This window comes from Apis florea, unplaced genomic scaffold (assembly GCF_048593485.1).
Source record: "Apis florea isolate Af1SG1 unplaced genomic scaffold, ASM4859348v1 contig_2274_pilon, whole genome shotgun sequence".
In the NCBI taxonomy this organism is placed as follows: Eukaryota; Metazoa; Arthropoda; class Insecta; order Hymenoptera; family Apidae; genus Apis; species Apis florea.
Genome location: NW_028256550.1, coordinates 1,757,401 through 1,777,238, shown reverse-complemented (window position 1 = coordinate 1,777,238; position 19,838 = coordinate 1,757,401). Strand labels below are relative to the sequence as shown.

The window sequence follows — 19,838 nt, the reverse complement described above, 5'->3', positions numbered from 1 at the left end:
GCATAACAAGTGTAGACGCAAATTAAAGCTTGTAATTCAATAAAAATTATGAATTAATGATAATTATATAATGAAGAGCAATGACATTATCCAATTCATCCTTTTTACACTTTAAAACCAATCGCATTTTCAAACAATTTTTATCTTTCCCACGTGAAAACTACGTTATCTATTCGAAATGTTTATCGATCGTTGGTAAAACAAACATGTCGCGCACTTTCTTATCGATCGAATTTAAACCTTTCAGGCGTGAAATAAAAGCCGCGTTTGTTGAAAGTTGTTTTTCTCCTCGAAGCAATTTTCGTTCCACAAATCGACACTCGATTTTCCGGTATTTATAATCAAACAAAAGAGATCGATCAAAGAAGATTTCACTTACCTTGAGGACTCGAGGATTTCGTAGATCGTAAAATCCTGGAGGAGACGTTATCTCGTAACGACTATGGCCGCGTATCCTGCGTAAATAAAATTCACGATTACTCGATCTCGATGATTCGAATGTAATTAATTTACAACGTGTTGATTAAACTTACTGTATTTCAATTTTGGTGAAAAAAAATCTGTGAAAGCTTATGGTAGGAATGGCTAAGAGCACGCATGCTTTCAGTACTAACAATGGTATTATCTGAAACGAAGAAAGAAAATATGATACTTGCAATCATTTGATTTTTAATGAGGATAAATTTTTTAAATATATCATGATACAATGTTCTTTTTTTTTTTTTAAATAATATAACGCTATATATTTTTATAAAATATTCCCATCTACAACGCTCTTCCATTTTACATTAATTCTTTTAAATCAATATTTTTCGATCCTACTGCAATTACTTTTTCCTATAATTCAAATAACATAACAATTCATACATTTCCCTCTCTAAATAAGCTAAGAAAAATTGATCAAGTCAATGTTTTTGGTTTTATCAAAACGATTATTCGTTCATAGATCCCTCGCAGTAATATCATATTATGTTAAAATAAATATTGAATTAATTGAAAGTGGCTAATGACTCGAGTAATTACTATTTTCAATACCTTCTTCCATCGAAATAATTACTAATGAAATTTCACAGACAAGAGATGCTAGCGCGTGCCAAACAAAAATGTGTGCGAGGAGTCTGATTTGAAACATTGCAACGCGTTTGAAGTATGTTGAAACGTAAATTCACGTAATGCCGCGCGATGCATAGCACAAGCGTGGTGAAAAGGAAACGCGAAAGCGCTCGGTCAGAGCAAGTTCGCTCGCGGATACAATGAAAATCCACTTGCACTGGAAAGCGTTTTTCCACCCGCTCTCTCTCTACCCTAATAATTAAAATCTCACTTGTTTTTAATTACACACAGTGATATCGAGTTTCGTTTACGATTTCCATTCGTTTCACGCTATTGTAACAAAATTTAATCGTCTGCGAGATCAAATGAGCTTCGTGAAAATTTCGCTTTTGCCTAAAAATTATAATTAATAATTGAACGTATCCTTCTTTATCTTTTTACATAAAAGTATAGCGAGTCATTGGTTATTCGTACTCTCGAGCATCAACGAATCAATCTCCCCTAAGATAATTCATAATTCATTTTTACTTTAAACAAAAGATTAATAATTTTTTTTTTCTTTTCGATTAATTTAATAAAAATAATGTGATTCCATTTTAATAGATAAACTCGATCTCCGTGTACAACTTGGAAAAAGAAAAAAAATGTATTATCATATTATATCGATATTTTTCTCATAAAACGAATAATTTATTCGAATTATTTAAAGTAGTCGTATTACGAGGTTCTTATATATAATACAAATAAGAATTATCCAGTTTTCAAACAATGAGAGCAAAAGAGGAAAATTTTGACGATAAATCCTCTTTCTTCTCTCTCTCTCTCTCTCTCTCTCTCTCTCCCCCTCCCCCCCTCTCCCCTTTTTCGTCGAAATAAACAAATTATGGATATGAAATTATGGACGTATCCAAGAAAAAGTAATTTAGATTGTAAAGACAAGTGAATAACGAACCTCTGTCTATCCCAACAAATTATTATTTAATCATATTTAATCACCTAGGAAGAATGCCTAATCAATGGACAAATCGATGTATGTTTCAGCGCCGGCATGGAGGCGGCGAACGGTGCGATCGAGCACGACTTTCACAATGCTCTGGTGCCTATAAACGGTAGCCATTCCGGCAGCTCCGGGAGGAGTACACCGAATGGCGGCGACCCAGCACCCGGCAAACTGTTCGTGGGTGGCTTGTCCTGGCAGACCAGTAGCGAGAAACTCAGGGAGTACTTCGGCATGTTCGGTACCGTCACCGATGTCCTGATCATGAAGGATCCGGTTACACAGGTCGGTTTACTCGATGGAAGCTCTCCGTCGGCTTGTCCATCTCGATCGGTGGCCCGTTTCGCCGGTTCTTAACTCGAACGATGATTATAAAAGTTCTTTTTCACTTCTGGGGAAAGCGTTCGTATCCTTTCTCAAAAAATATAAAGGGAGATGTGCTCGCGGACAGGCCACCGAAAATCGTTGAAATTTTTTTGTCCATTTCCTCCTCGATAGGTCAAATCGTTCGCATCGGCGTTATCGGCCGAGCCGAAGGGAAAAATTCGGGATCGGGGATGGGATGGGAGGGCGTAAGAAAAAAGGAAAAAAAAAAAAAAAAAGAAAGAAAGAAAAGAGAAAAAAGAAAAGAAAAAAAAAAAGAAAAAAGAGAAAAAGAAAAGAAAGATCGAAACGCAATTCGCCTCGAGGAGATTCGATGCACCAGTTTCTTCCTTCCACTTTTGCACGAGACTTCACACAGTAGATCGTAGAGAGAAAGTTGTACTAATCGATGTAACTAATTGCTGAGACAGTGTAAAGGAAGTAGAAGCGTATTTTTGGTATTTTATTGTATTAAAACATGTATTTAAAACGTAAAAGGTGGAAAAGAGGCAGAGGCTCGTTTCTAAAAAAAAAAAAAAAAGAAAAAAAAAAAAGAAAAGAAAAAAAAAAAGAAATACGTTCGCATATTCGGGATTCGAAAGAGATCACGAACGAGGACTGTGGGCATAATAGATTATTATCGTATTCGGTAGCGATGCAATTAACTCGACCGTAACTTCAGTTGAATCTTATATTTATTCGAAGTCCTTGTCTCACGTAATCCTAGAATGTTTGTCTTACATTGGCTTGGACAGTCTTGCATGTAAACGGTAGTTTGGTAGTATTTAGTTAACTGTACATAAAAGGAGATTTTATATGGTACCTATATTTTACATACAGAGTACGATATCGAGATAAACGAGACAGGATACGTTTTTTTTTTTTAATTTTTTTTTTTTTTTTATAATATATATATTTATTCACATATATATATATATACATATAAAGAGAACGCGACGGTAAATGAAAAATGCTCGTTCGGAGAGCAAAGCTGCAGAAAAAAAACGCAAAACAAAAAGATGATCGCGTGCGTTTTAAACCGATTAACCTGCTCGCTACGTCCTTCGAGTCACCGTTGATCGATGTCAATAACTTTCGAAGCAGCGAACAGGTTAATAATTGTCAAATCACCGGATACCACGATGATGATCAATTATTAGACAGGTTATCGGAAAGCTTAAAAAAAAAAAAAAAAAAAAGGAACAATCGTTATATAAGGAAACGGCGTAAGCGTGCGAAAACGAGACTGCACGAGGCGAACTGGCGAAAAGCAAAAAAGGAAAGGAAGAGAGAGAGAGAGAGAGAAAGGAAGCAAGATTGAGAAGGAACGATTAAAAGAGAACGAGAAAGACTGGAAGAGCGAACGAACGAACGAATGAACGATAAAGAACGAGAGAGAGAAAAAGAAAGAATGTATGTAAGAGAGAGAGAGAGAGAGAGAGAGAGAGAGAGAGAGAGAGAGAGACGAGGAAGTTGGAAGAGCCGTTGTGCATCGTGGCCGTTCTGGCTTGTTCGGTTACAGCGTAGTCGCGGCTTCGGTTTCATCACATTCGCCGAGCCCGGTAGCGTGGACAAGGTGCTGAAGTGTCCAATCCATACGTTGGACGGGAAGAAGATCGACCCGAAGCACGCGACGCCAAAGAATCGCGCGAAACAGGCGAATCGGACGAAGAAAATCTTCGTAGGTGGCGTGAGCCAGGACACGAGCAGCGACGAAGTGAAGGCCTACTTCAACCAGTTCGGCAAGGTGGAGGAGACGGTGATGCTGATGGACCAACAGACGAAGCGGCACCGCGGCTTCGGATTCGTCACGTTCGAGAACGAGGACGTGGTGGACCGCGTGTGCGAGATCCACTTCCACACCATCAAAAACAAGAAGGTCGAGTGCAAAAAGGCCCAGCCGAAGGAGGCCGTCCAACCGGGCGCGTTGACCCTCGGCAAGAGGGTGGTGTTGGGTGCGCTTGGGGTCAGGCTGGCGCCACAGCCCCCCCTACCGGTCGCCGCGGCCTCGCAGATCGTCGCGGCCCAGGCCCAGGCCCAAGTGCAGGCGGCCGCGGCCGCGGCCGCGGCCGCCCAAGTCCAGAACGCCGTGGCCGGATACGGGAAACTGTTCGCCAGCAGTTACCCGGCCCTCTCCGCGTACCGATACGCGCCCTATCCGATCCCGGCGGCGGCGGTCGCCGCGGCCGCGGCCGCGGCAGCACCGGCCCCCGCTCCGGCCCCGCCTGCGGCCGCCGCCGCCGCCGCCGCCGCGGCAGCCGCCACCCCCGCGGCAGCGGCCGCGGCCGCTGCGGCGCCCGCCAACCCCTACCAAGGCTACTCGCTCACCAACGTCGACATGTCCAGCTTCCAGGGCGTCGACTGGGGTTCCATGTACGGGATGGGCATGTACGTTTAAACGATACGCGCCGGTTGTTTCGCGGTGTTGCCTCGACGGTCGGCTTTTCTTACCTCGAGACTAATATTTTGCCACGCGACTTCGACAGGAATGTGTATTATATATGTTGCGCGACCCTTTCGATCTTGTTGGCGCCGACCAAGTGTCCGCTGTCTCTTCCTCGTTCATCTCGTCTCGATGGACGATTCTCGGTTCCCTTCTCCTTCTCCTTTTCCTTCTCCTCCCTTCCCTCCTCGCGAGGAGAGTCTTCCTGTGCACGTTTGTACAAACGGGCGGATTGTCTTGATGATCATGATGCGCACGATCGATTTTTTTTTTTGTGTTTTCTTCTTTTTTTTTCGCGTTTTTCGTTTTTTTCCATTCTCCCCGCCTACACCCCTCCCCCCCCTACCCTACCTCTACCTCGCCTCCTCGTTTTTTTCCCCGCTTTGGACGCGAGTAGACGGCATCTGACTTCTCGAGTTACGTGTTGTTTGGTGTCGAAGAAGGATGAGACGTCGAAAGCGGTGGGGTGTAAAGGAAAGGAGAAGAGAGCGGTCACACAATTTGAGAGGGAACTCGGAAGCGTGTCAGAGTCTGAACATCAGGGCATGGAAGGGGAGTTTTCCATGCCCTGAAATCGAAGTCATTCTTCTTACGTTTGCCACTTGTCATTATATCGCTTGTCGATTAATTTATTATTAGCCTGAGTGCGAGAAGAAAGTTGGGAGAATATTATTATACGCATGTGTGCATGTGTGAAAGAGAGAAAGTCGCGCGTAATAATGATCGCATAGCATATTTTTATTGCGATACACATCTTCGTTCACTCTTCGTTTACGAATTTTCTTTCCCCCTTTTTTTTTCGTTTCCTTCTTACTTTTATTCCTTTTATATATATATATATATATATATATATATATATATAGATATATATATATATCTTTTTTATTTCGTCCATTTCTATCGTTTCACGCGCTTCGCGTTTTTCACCGCATTCGGTTCCTAGTTAGATTAGCACACCCTCCACCAACACGATACGCGTGGCGTTTGTTCGACCGCGCCCACCTCGTACAGTAATTAATTACTTAATCAATTAAGCGATTATCGACGGTCGATTCGTGACCGTCGTCTCACTCTCAAGGATCTCGATCACGAAGCAATAAAACAGGGGAGGATAGAATGAGAAACAGAGATGAGATAGAGGGCAAAGAAATTGGATGTGTTACGCCGTGAACGACCTCGCAAATCGATTAAACGAGGATCCGTTCGCTCTTGCTTTTTCCTTTTTCTAACCAGAGTTTCTTTCGAGAATCATCCTATATATATATATATACATATATATATCTCATTCTTCGACTTCCATTTCGAGCCATTCTTGGCAAACTCCCAAAAAAAAAACGCAAGCACGCGGGAACGTAACGCGATTCGCGGCATACACACACACACACACACACAGCCATCCTCCTTCCGCTCCTCCAAGAACGTGAGGCAGTTCTCCTGTTTATGTCTCGCGACATACTTCTCCTTCGCCTCGGTCAACAAAGTGCCAAAAAAACGAAGCTTGTTCGTCTCTCTATTTTCCTTTTCTTTCTCTCTCTCTTTCTCCCTCCTCTCATATTTTCTCGGTTTTAAATTTTTTTTTCCCCTCCTTCTCCTTCCACCCGATCGTTGATGCGTTCTCGCGCGCTTTCGTTCGAAACAAACGGCTGTCGCGTTCGGTCACACGGTCGTAAACACGCACGGTCAACCACGCGACTCACGTAGGGAGAAGCAGATATAACGGCGTGCAAGCATATATTGACACAGATATAACCACGTAACACACATAGACGGGACGCGTCTAAATAAGAATAGCGCATAGGTATACATATATTTTTCTTCGAGTAACGGAAGACAATATTTCTCCAATTGCGCGCGAATAACACGAGCAAAACACGATCGCGACGTAGAAAGTGAGAAAGAGAAAGAATGTGTGTGTGTGAATGTGTGTGTACATGTTGTGAGAGAGAATGAAAATGAGAAAAAGAGAGAGAGAGAGAGAGAGAGAGAGAGAGAGACAAATACATTTCTAAGGGATACTCGTTTCTAGGTTATATTAGAGGTCGCGAATAATAACGCGACGATGCGGTAAACAGGAACCCAAGATTGAGATTAGCTCAGCGTGTTACATTAAGCGATTTTAGTTTGTAAGTTTGAAACAGATTTAAGATAGACTTTTAAGGCGTTCGTAACAAAAACGAGTCGATACTTAATTTATACGTATCCGTGGACACCGTGTTCTCCGGGTTTTTCGAGACGCCGAATATCGATCGAGATGCCGATCTACCTCCGCGGTTCGATCTTCCGCCTCTTTCGATCGATTCGCGTGCTTCCAACATTTTGTCAGGAATGTACAAATGTCTTCGCCATCGATCCTCCGCTCTCCCCTTCAATATCTCTCGTGGACACTTTTTCCTCTCCTTTCCTATATTACTTTCACCAGAATTCCAATTTCTTCTTTCGCTTTTCTTTTCTTCCCGATAAGGGAAATAACATTGGTTGGATCTCGAACGACGGGAACGCAAAGAATCGATCGCGATAGGCGTGAAAAAATTTCAGATCTAAAAAAAAAGCGCAAATCGATGACTCTCTTTTATTTATTTATGAAACGTACGATCGACGAGAATTTCGAACGGTCGAGAGGAAGATCGACGGCCTTGTGCGTTGCAAACACAGCGATTCGATACAATAAAGAAGAAAGAAAGAGGGAGAGTCGTCATTGACGAGAGGAACACGGTGTCCCGAAACAAATGTGAGAAACGTCGAGCAATAAGCGATTTACTGAAACTTTAAGCTGTGTACTGTTTAAGTTTAAGGAGATACGGTAAGCGCGATTATGCGAGAAAAGAGTTAAAAAGAAAAAAAAGACAAAAAAAAAGAGAAAAAAAACGAGAAAAAGAGACGATAATCTGTATGCGTAAAGAAAATAATTAAGGGGAAGAGAATTCCGCTCCAAACGAGGATAGAGAACAAGAACCGGTTGTGTAGAAAGGAAAGCGTGAAAATGGAGCGGAAGAAATTCGAGGTGTTTATCCTCTTGCAAACGACAAGTAATATTCTTTAGTGATATAACTTTAAACATATACTTAATATGTACCGTAATAATTAATGACGACGACAAAGCTCGCGAGTGATATTTATGACTTATAAGAAGGTACTTAGATGATTAAGAAGAAAAAAAAAAAGAAATTTGAGAGAGCGAGAGAGAAAGAGCGAAAGAGCGTGAGAGAAAGAGAGAGAAAGAGGATGCAAAAGAGCAAGCGAGTGTGTGTAAAAGAGAGTGTGAGAAAAACGAAGCACGCCTTAAAAGAGATAAACCGCGAAATAAGCACGCGCACGCATGCGCGCGCGCGTGCGCGCGCATATACTCTAGCGAAACCAAGCAAGAGACAATGATTTGATTAGAGACCACGGTGCAACCGAATTCTATTTTCCACGGTCTGCGTATTACGGGACGGTACGCAGTATCGAGATAGAACATGGGTGCGTACTTAATGCTGACCTCGAAGACAACCCGATATCGGTGTACCCTGTAACCCGCAGCTTCCATTTTTTCTTTTCCTCTTCTTTTTCCACCTTCTTTCTCTCTTCTATCCTCCATTTCCCTTTGCGGTTGATCATATATTGCAAAACATCGATCCATCATTTTTTTTTGTTTCTTCCTTCACCCATTTCTCTTTCATATCCAATTCTTCTTCGTCTTTCGCTTTTCCTTTTTTTTTCCATCTCCCCCCTTCCCCATCTCTCAGTAAAGTCGATCAAAACATTCTGAAAATATCGATCCATTTTTATTTCGTTTTTTCCCCTCCCCTATTTTTCCCTCTCGTGTAATTTTTCTTCTTCTTATTTCACTTTTCTTTTCCTTTCCTTTCATTTGAAATATGTTCACAAAAATGTCGATAGAAAGGAAGGTAGGATTCCGCTCTCGCGCGATCTCGCGTGAAAAATGTAGATCGTTTTGCTCGAGAACGCGACGACGTTGGATCTCTTCCTACTCTACTCTACCGATACGAGACCACGATCTTTTTTTTGTTCCTACTCTACGAACGTATCCTTATTTTTCCTGAATTTTTCCCATTCTCTATCCCCTCTCCTCCCCTTTTCATCTGCCGGTGATTATGTATTTTATATACGCTACACGCACACGCTCATACATAAACACACGTACACACGTAAAAAGTACTTATTGCGAATGTCGAGAGTAATTCTTAGCGTAGTTAGTATTTTAATGATCGCTAACCATCCATTAGTTGCGAATGATCAGTAGGTGAGAAGCATGCTGGTTGAAATTTATCTTTAGAATCCGAATCCCGTTGTTCCTTCACCGCCCTCGTCGTTTCATTGTACATGTTTTAAGAATAATATTTCTCGCTGCTCTGCCTTCTTGCAGACAATTAAATCGCGACCGTGTCTCATCGAAATCAATATTCGATCGGACATTTCTTTATCCACATTTTTTTTCCTTTTACCGTTCGTTCTTTAAATTTCTTTCAACTTTTTTTTTCTATTGCATTTTTGCGCGCGTGCGCGCGCAGTATATTGTTTCACTGCTTTTTTTTTTCTCCCTCCCAAATGTAATATTATCGATTTAAATGTATATTTGCGTAAGATACAACGATTGAATGTATAATTATTACTGGTAATTTTATATTGTCCTTATATTATTTCCTTTTTTAATCCAGTTGTTATTATTTTTTTTTTCCTTTTTTTTTTCCGTATATCATGGCTGATCTCTACATCGAATTCACGACGAGATTAATTTATTTTCGGTCGACAGAGCAGCATTAAATGGATTAAAGATGAATTTTTCAGAGGATCGGTTGATTTTAACGCGAAATTTAATCGCGAATTTTTTTTTTTAATGAACTCATTCCTATTAATATTAATATTAGTGTCTTTTTCTTTCAAAGCGACTGTTCCTCGAAAAATAAAAGATAAAGCCTCGTACTGCCGTTTTGGTCACGGAACAAACGGTTTTCGCCACTTTTTTTCGACTAAAGCGACGAAAATGAAGCGATAATTGAAAGATAAAACGAAAAGAGACGAAGACATGTTCCTTTTCCAAATTCACCTTCATCCGATACATACACCTCTTCCCTTTTACAGAAAAATTATATTCCGCATTACCTTATTGTTATTATTATTATTATTATTATTATTATTATTATTATTATTATTATTATTATTATTATTATTATTATTATTACTATTATTATTATTACTACTATTATTATTATTATCATCATCATCATCATCATCATCATCATCATCATTATTATTATCATTATCATTATCATTATTATTATTATCACCATTATTATTATTATTACTATTATTACTATTATTATTACTATTACTACTACTACTACTACTACTATTACTACTACTACTACTACTACTACTACTACTACTACTACTACTACTACCACTACTACTACTATTACTACTATTATTACTATTACTACTATTATTACTATTACTACTATTACTACTTTTATTACTATTACTACTATTACTACTACTACTACTATTACTACTACTACTACTACTACTACCACTACCACTACTACTACTACTATTACTACTACTACTACTGCTATTATTATTATTATTATTATTATAATTGTTATTATTATTATCATCATCATCATCATCATCATCATCATCATCATTATCATCATCATTATTATTATTATTATTGACTTATCATTAACTAGTTATTATGAATATTAATATTGTCATCATCATTGTTATTATTATTACCGCCATTATCGCTATTTCATCATTGTTATCATTATTTTTTACCCACCGGCATCGTCATCCCTTCAAGTACGATTGCGATCACTATTGCTATATTGCGTATCATCATGTTATTAATCGTCATTTGACCTTTTTCTCTGCGAACTTACAGTGTAATCGTAATTACCAATGAATAGTTCGCTCGCAGGGATTATTTCCATCGCATTATGAGATTTAAAAGGAACTGAAGATTCATTGGTAATCGCTTAAGAAATCTCATTGCCAATCTTCGTCTCCTTTCTTTTTCCTATCCTCAGTTTTACTTTTCATCCCCCGTTTTCGTCTTATTATTGTCCTTGCAATAAAGATCGTCTTTCTTTTAACAACACAATGTACTGAAACAGCATCGGCATAATCATAATTATCGATTATTTATTACTTTTGATAAAAAGTTTTCGCTCGAATGAAGTAACACGAAATTCTTTTAAAAAAAAAAAAATATTAAGTTTTTATAAATAATAGTGAAATAAAATTCACGAAAATGTTAAGTCGATATGGTATTAAGCATATACGAAGAAAATAAATTGAATAATAAATTAGTTTTATGTTTAATTATGAAAAAGCAAAATAGGAGTTGTATATAAAATAATTATATATATGAGAAAATGGAAATATTAGATAATTATAAATATTTAAAAAAAGATGTTTATTTCTTTATGAAAGTAACAATTTTTTTTTTTTTTAGGAGAATATCTGCCTATTAAATTACTTATTTCCAACTACTATTTTATTTTATTTTATTTTTTTCTTCTTTTCGTATTTACTTTATATCACATTGATTTAACAGCGACATGTGCTTTATATGTATACATGTATTACATATTTTAAAGATTATTACAGTCAAGTATTTTCAATGAATTTCGTATTCACGTACGGAACTTTTTGCTAGAAATAGTAACAGCACGAGACAGCATAGCAACTAATATGATATCAAAATATCATATATATATATATATATATTATTTCGTAGTACAATAGAATTTCTATAATTCGACAAATGGTAGACAATGCTTGATTATTCGATTGTATCTTTAATAAGGTAGAACAAGAAAAATAACATGAAAAAAACCATCATGGTTAATAACACAATTTATTAATAAAAATATATATATATATAAATATATAATATATAGAATATGAGAAATTAATATAAATATATCCATAGGATGTAGAAGCAATGATGATTACGAACAATATTCGTAAGATCATGATTGTAAGATGTAATAACTGAATATTGGAATTATGTAGAATAAAAATAATCTTTATCACGATGCGAGCAATCATTTTTTTATAATCGATAAAACGATACTATTGTTTAGATCGAAACAATACGGAATAATGGTGTCGATGCTGTTGTCGTTAAGTGGACAGTTAACTTCTATTAAAAATGTATGTAATAACGATGATGATATGCCGATGCTTGTTCAAAGCCAAAGCTGTTGGACGGACGACGATCTTTTACACTTATATTGTCATCATTATTTTATTTGATTTTCGTTTGATTTTATTGTGCCATAAACGCGGAACCGACCGTTCAATGAGACTCGAGCGTTCCCCGCAGTGATAAAAGGACGAGACACAAAATATATACAATATATATATATATATACACACACACACGTGCGATTATAATAGATCGACGATTCCAAACCGTGAAGGGATCGAGACACGGCACGATACAGCAAGAGTACGCAGGGCGGCGAACGCGAAGAACGCCAAGAACGACGGATTAATTAGTTTAGTTCGATGCCTAGATGAGTTGCCAATAAAGTAGTTCGTTTCAAACTTGTAGCTAACCTGTATTGTGTGTACGATACCCTTTTCCTCCTTCGTTGTTTCTCCTCTCCCTCCTCTTTTTTTTTTCTTTTTTTTTCCCCCCCTCTCTCTCCGTAATAGAAACCTTTCGATCGTAATCTGTATTAATCGCGGCTAATTATATATCGTTTTATTTCATTTCGCCATAAAAATGGGAATACATGTGGGAATAAAATTCTCTCGAGAGCGTCCACAGAGAGAGAGAGAGAGAGAGAGAGAGAGAGAGAGAGAGAGAGAGAAAGAGAGTGAAATTGATCGATTGATTTTACTCGCACATGTATTCGCATCCTGAGTAACCTTACTTATTTATTTATTTTTTTTCTTTCTTTTGTTTTGAGAGCTGTATAATTTTTTTTTTTTACTTACTCACTCACGTATGTATTATTGTTTACGTCTCTCTCTCTGTATAACTCATTTGAATCTCAAGTTTAGAGTATCTAATCAGAGTATTTATTTAATTGCCATCCGATTCTGATGGTTTTTGTTTTTTTTTTTTTTTTTTTTTTTTCGTATTTTCTATTGTTTTTCTCTTCTTTTTCGTAGACGATTTATTTTTAATATTTGTATTTATATTTATTTATTTATTTATTTTATTTTATTTTACTTTTTTTTTTTTTTTTTTTTTTTTCTTATTGAATTCCCCATTCGGTCGGTAGCGTCGAAGGTTGGCGCAATCATCGGTGCCGGAGGCACAGTACCGCGGGCGCATCGCTAATTGGCTAATTAATATTAAGCCGTAATTAGCCTCGTTAACCCCGGTAGGCACTCGTTTCACGCTGCTCTCTGGTTGGCCGGAACACGAGCGTTGCGTGCCTTTTACTCGTTACCGTAGTTCTTCCTAGCTTCCTACCTTGTATCGCGTATCGAGGCCTTCCCTCGCTAACGCTATTTCTCGACCGTTTCACAATTTGCCAACGGCCATCAACGGCGAGGTAAAGCCTCGCTCGCATCTCTAACGCAAATTCAATCGATGCTCGTCACTCGAACGACCGAGTTAATGGAACGATCGCGAGGAAACGATCGCGGCATTATTATATATAATTAATAATAAGTAAAAAAGGTTATTTTATCGAACAATTTCGTTCGATGATCAAATTTCGTCTTCTCTCAAACGAGGAAAGAAAGAAGTTTCCCGTCGTGCCGGAGAGCGGCGTGCCATCCTCCTCCGGTATGCGTTTGCGCGTGCGCGTCACGCGCGTAGACGATAGAAACTTTTAACCGTTACTTTCCTTTTTCTGTCGCTCTATGTTGCTTCTTAAGCGGTTCAAGATAGCCAGCGGATGTGTTGTAGCGCATGCATACTTAGTTAGACCATTCCTGGCGCACTCTAACCAGCAAGTAAGAGTAAGAGTTTAATAAATTCGATATGTACACAGTTTTTTTTTTTAATTTTTTTTTTTTTTTTTTTTTTTTCTCTCGTCAAATATGTAATCCAGCGGGCCCATCTTGCTCCAGACGATCCCTAAGCGATGCCCTTGCGCGACAAGGGGATCGTCCACCTCTCTCGTTCCTTCTTTTCCCCCTCCCCAAGTGATTTCTCATCTTGCAAACGAGAACACAGAGGCGCGCCGACTTTTTCCTTTTCGCGTCAACTTTTTCCCTTCTTTTTTTTAAACCCTTTGCAGTTGATGAGAGGGATCTCGATCGGGAGCCTCCCAAACTATCAAAGTTTATCTTTGACCAAGAATATCCGAAGCTTGTTAATTGTCGATAAATCGGAGAAAGTTGGGCCGTGCGCAAAGGGTTAATCTCGCGAGCAAGTTGGTTTCGTTTCGGCGCCGATTTCGGATAAATGTTACCGTCTTCCATCCTGTCCCTTTCGATTCGTATGCCCGGGTAAACGAACATCTTAATTTCTTAATTTGTGAAATCTCGGTTTATCATAAATATAAAGAAAAAAAAAAAAGAATATTCGCCGATGATGGTTAAAGAAAAATGGATCGCTGTTCGCTCGAGCATACGGAAGCAACCGAGCACGGAGAAAGGATCTTTCCGACTTTTCGATCGGAAAAAAACCCGAAATTAAACCGCGTGAAAAGACGCGTGAAATATATATCTTGCCTTCGAATCGACCTTAGATTAAAAAAAAAAAAAAAAAGAAAAGAAAAAAAAAAGAAAGAAAAAAAAAATTCAACGATCCTTTTTTTCGAAAGTGGGATCGATGTGTACATATCGTCGTCGTCGAGTGTTAGTTTAACGCGAACCTTAGAAACGTAGTTCGTTTTATACCTATACGTCGCGCTGTGATTTCTCACGTGTGATAACTCGTGCCCTGAAAAGGGGGCAAAGAAAGAGAGAGAGAGAGAGTGTGTGTGTGTTTCGAGCAGCGGAAAGCCAAAGTAACGCGAATTTTCCCCTCGTCATAACGTAACGGACCAATTCGGTAGACATTTGTGCGTTTTCCTCGGGCGTCTGGATGCTCGCTTTCGATTCTTCAGCTGCGTCGGGCACGGATTAAATACATATCGACTCGCGCAACATATCATTTCGTGATTTGGACCGGGATCGTGCGAGTGTCGGGGAAAATAAGAGGATTATCGAATGGGATCGAATGGAAAATTTTGAAACTATGAATTTTAATTCGTGAATTTGAAAGATTAAATATTCTGATACGAATCGTCATTTTTCGTAATAATATCTGTTTCTTACACGTTTTCATTGGCATCTATTAAAAGAAACTTATTGTAAAAAATATTGATTTAACAAAAATAACTATATTGGCTGGATAATTAATGCAAGGTAAGTTTAAAAACGACCTAATAATCGCCTAATACGTACGAATATCCGTTAAATTCATTTCGAATCGTCGATACCATTCGAATCGATACAGCCTTGCATCGAGACATCGCAATGAGCAATGAGCGACGAAACTTCTTCCCAAATACTCGCATGACCCCGGAGAGGAGCTTCCGCCAGATATTCGATCCGGCTGCCCGCGAGTGTCGATCACAACTCGATCGTGTCAAGGAATATCCGGTTTTTTTATCCCAGAATCTCAGTGCTCTCGATTTAATAAACGTAATGCATTGAAAGGAAAGAAAGAAGACAAAGGAAAATGACGGAGAGAAGACGGGCGCGAATTTTCGGCGCAACAGATTGCACTTTCTCCGTGCAATCGGCTAATATCCTTTCCCCTCGTTTCGCCCGATTCATCGATTATTCAACAGAGACCCGAGTGCCTTAATCCGATCTCTATCTGAAACCTCCCTCCCGCCCCTCCACCTCCTCCACCATCTCCACCTCCCTTCACGATTCGAAACGTTTTTTGAAAAGAACAGAGACGAAGACGAAGATGATGGAAAGGAAATACAGAGAGATAGAGATAAAGAGATATGGAACGAGCGAGCGAGAGAAAGCGAGAGAGAGTGAGAGAGAGAGAGAGAGAGAGAGAGAAATTTTGCATTTCACAAACAAAAGAAAAGAAAAAAAGAGAGTCGAAGAGAAGAGAAGCAGAAAGAGACGATTTAGACGCATATTAATTCCCATAGGCAGAGTAGAGTTGATGAGTGTCGATCGATAGAGAGAGAACGCGAGAGAGAAACCGCTTCCACTGATTCAGATCCACGGTTTTGGCGAGCACCACTCGGCTGAGAATCAGGTAAGACCATTTTCTTTTTTTTTTTTCTTCTTCTTCTTCTCTCTCACCCCCCCCCCTTCCCCCCTTTTTACCCCCATCATACTTCACCATACTATTACTATTTTTCATGTATATATGTATACAGACTGACTCGAGAATCGTAGTACACTGAGAAACAAAAGAAACGACAATATACGCTTCTCTTTCTAAAGGAAAATTTAATTTCCATAATATATATATATATATATATATTATATATATATACATACACATATATATACATACGATAATATATATATTCCATATACATATTCTTCTTATTCCTTCAAAAAAAAAAAAAAAAAAAAAAAAAGAAAAGGAAAAAAAAAAGAAGAAACGAAAACGAGAAGAGGTGTGCTTATAGTTGCTAACTCTCGGTCGTATCAAGATTTTCGATTCAGCAAGCGCAAGATTGGACGCAATATTACACGATACTATTACAAAATTTCGCATTGTTTCACTTATTATCTTACAGTAAGTAGATATGTCGCATAGAAAGCGGTAGATATTTGCGAGGTTTAGCGTATTAGTTGCGAGCATTATTTATTGTCGATAACAAATCTCTTCGTGGCCCGGTCATCATCCCAGCCACGGATTATCACTTTCTATCTACACGCATTGTAATATATAATAAATGTTGGTAGTTATATCAGTAGATCTGAATATCGTCGATGACGTAGAAGTAGACGAGATGTGCACAATTGAAGCGGTTTTTTTTTTTTTTTTTTTTTTTGTTTCTTTTCCTTCTTCTCTAACAAAATCAATCTTAATCAGTAATTCTAGAGCCAGTCCGAGTTGAGAACGGTTGATTTTCTTTTTTTCGTTTATTTTTCTTTTTTTTTTCTCTCTCTCTCTCCTTCTAATTTGAATAAAACAGAAAAACGATCAGCTTTCTTTCTTTCGTTCGTTTCTTCTCCCCCTCCCCCTCCCTCTTTTTTTTCTTTATCAGCCACTTAATATAAGCGAAAAAAAAAAAAGAAAAAAAAAAGACTTAACCGTGCTCGAGCAACAGTGGTTCTAGATATTACACACGTCGAGAAATTTTCCACGCGGCAACGGATCACGTTCGAATCTGACTCGCCGGAAGTTTTCTTGTTAACGAAACTCGCGACGAAGCAAAGCGTCGTCGTCGACTTCCTTAACTTTCTCTAACCGTCGAATCGAGAATTAATCGTTATAAACCGCGTGGTTCGCGTTCATTCGCATTCATTTGTTTCCGCGTGGACGATTCCATGACAAGAAAGTACTAATACCAGTGTCAAAGCTATTCATCGATGGCCAGTGTAGATGGCGCTACCAGTAAGAGTGTGTCGTGCATGTGTAATGACTTTGTACATACATACTAACACGTGTCTGAACGATTATCTCGTATTCACGCATGATTTTTTTTTTTTTTTTTTTTTTTTTATCACTCCGATAACACCTTAGAAGAAGAGACCTTAATACACAATCTCGATCAATTTAAAGGGGTTTGGTGGTTAAAAACAGTTTTTGGTGATACGAGACAGTCGTGCCGGATCGAGGCAAAGCGAGGCCTTAATTTAAAAAAAGAAAAAAAAGTCGAGAAAAAGCAAAGAAACAGAGGAACAAAGATATATATATATATATACGTATATATATATATATACGTAATCTTTGCAATCGTTGATCTCGCTAAATGATCCACCATTACTGCCACCATTATCACCCACTATCGCTTCTGTCATCAAGTTGTCTCCATCAACCAAAGAGCGAGAGAGAGAAAATGAGAGAAAGAGAGGGAATGAGCGAGAGAGAGAGAGAAAAAGAGAAATGAATCGCTTTAATAAAGGTATGGTGCACTTTTAAATGTCCGCTTTTATGTGGTCAAGCTTTCCAACGTGTGTAACGGATGGAATCTATCGAAATATGACGGATTTCAGATTTTGTTTTTAAAAACAAACATTGGATAATTTTCTGACAAGATCAATTCAAAGTTTTGAAGATTGAGATATGAAACGTAAGCCAATCAGAAACTAAAAATTGATCAATTCCATTAAAAAAAATTTTAATTTTTAAAATTTAATGATTCTAGTCATTGATCTTTTGTCATCATATATTATGATATATTTAAATTTGCATTATAGAATTATAGCAGTTCTAATGTCGATCTAAGCGTTAAGAAAAAAAAAAAAGGATAACTCGTAAAATAATGAATTGATTAAATGATTAATTGTGGAAAGATTTTAGTTTCAATTTTTTAAATACGTATAGAACGTGCGTTAAATATGCGGGACATTAACCGAAGATTACTGAGATAATTTCAAGCCACCTTTTTCTTTGCGAAAAGTATATATATACATATTAAATGTAACGAAAATAAGAGGTGACGATTAGAGAAATACGTTATATATTTACGTAATAATTCTCAGAGACGATTAAAAAAAGGCTTAGGTAAATAAAGATCCTAAATTTTCTTTTTACGTGTGAACGTAAAGCGTTTGGAGAGCTTGGCTCTAGTAAAAGTTCAAAATAAAAGGAAGTTCAGCCAATCTAACTCGTGTTTCGCAAAGGATTCATTCACGCGAAAACATGAATTATGGTTGAACTTTTCTTTTACGTTTTACAAGACACTTTTTCGAAATGGGACCCACTCGCGTTTTACGTAGCACTTTTCTCGTGCCGGCGAATTTGTTCGGCGTCTTGTTCTTCCAGTGTACACATGTGTATATATATATATATTAGACACACATTCATACGTACACATACGCATACACGATTATAAATTAACAAAAAATAAAAAATAAAAAAAAAAAATATATATATATATGCAGAAATATGCGTATATGGTAACGAAATGTATGAGTTAAACGAAAATCAGCGATCAAGCCGACTCTCGACATAACACTCGACAGGAGGAGATCTTCGAATCGATATCGAGAAACAACGAAATATCGATCGTCGCGTTGTTTAGAAACAAATTTCTCATGTAATGTGAAGGTCATACAGATTGGTTATCGAACGGAGATAAATTTCAATAATTTTATATTTCAAAAGTATTATTGATAAATTAGAATTCGTTTGTAAATAATTCACTTTAAATCGATCGTATAGTAATCGATCAGTGATCGAGCGTGTATAATGTTCAATTTCATATTAAATTTGAGTCTTGATCTTTATTTCTATTATCGTGATATCAATCGATAATGTTTTATTTGATTGATTAATATTTATATAATTAAAAGAAATTAATAGTATAATAATTTCGATTTTAGATTTAATCGATGTACATTTTTTATTTTTTATATTTTTTCATGTTAGTTTTATTCACTCGCGAATAAAAATTTTATACAGCTTATTATATTCTTCTATTAAATATATTACAAATCAACTTGGATGTAAAGTTTCAAATTTTTACAAATGTTACAAAGTAGAATCTAACCTAAATGAAATTTTTTTTGAATTATTTATAAATATTTTGAGAAATGTATATAAATATATGTTGTATTTGATGATACAATGATAATTTTAATGTTAAACAAGTAGATATGAATCTTTTATACAATAACAAATATATAATTTGTATTGTATACCAACAAAGCAAAACATAACCTTTTATGTAATAATGAAAATTCAAAACAATTCTTGGCACGAATATATATTAACTTGATAATAATGAATTTAATTAAATGTTATCAAGTATTTAATATTATTGAATAATACTTGATTCCACTAATTATATTTTTCTTACGAATTTGTGAATTTGATTCTTATCTATATATACGATAAATATATGTTTTAAGAGACAAATGAAACAT

At 37.4% G+C, this 19,838-nt stretch overlaps 2 protein-coding genes across 2 annotated transcripts in view; one reads left to right on the top strand and one right to left on the bottom strand.

Moving 5' to 3' along the window:
- The window catches only part of msi (RNA-binding protein musashi), a 114,191-nt gene extending 109,242 nt beyond the window's left edge, over window positions 1-4,949 (top strand). Inside the window, exons 4-5 of the mRNA XM_086903062.1 lie at window positions 2,095-2,335; window positions 3,936-4,949. Of these exons, the coding sequence (XP_086759188.1) occupies window positions 2,095-2,335; window positions 3,936-4,811 (1,117 nt within the window). The 3' untranslated portion in view covers window positions 4,812-4,949. The remainder of the gene's footprint in view (window positions 1-2,094; window positions 2,336-3,935) is intronic.
- LOC105735962 (uncharacterized) overlaps window positions 1-19,838 on the bottom strand; it is a 59,941-nt gene that overhangs the window by 26,089 nt on the left and 14,014 nt on the right. The window contains exons 3-4 of the mRNA XM_086903061.1: window positions 534-625; window positions 380-455 (exon numbers count right to left, since the gene is read on the bottom strand). Of these exons, the coding sequence (XP_086759187.1) occupies window positions 380-455; window positions 534-625 (168 nt within the window). The remainder of the gene's footprint in view (window positions 1-379; window positions 456-533; window positions 626-19,838) is intronic.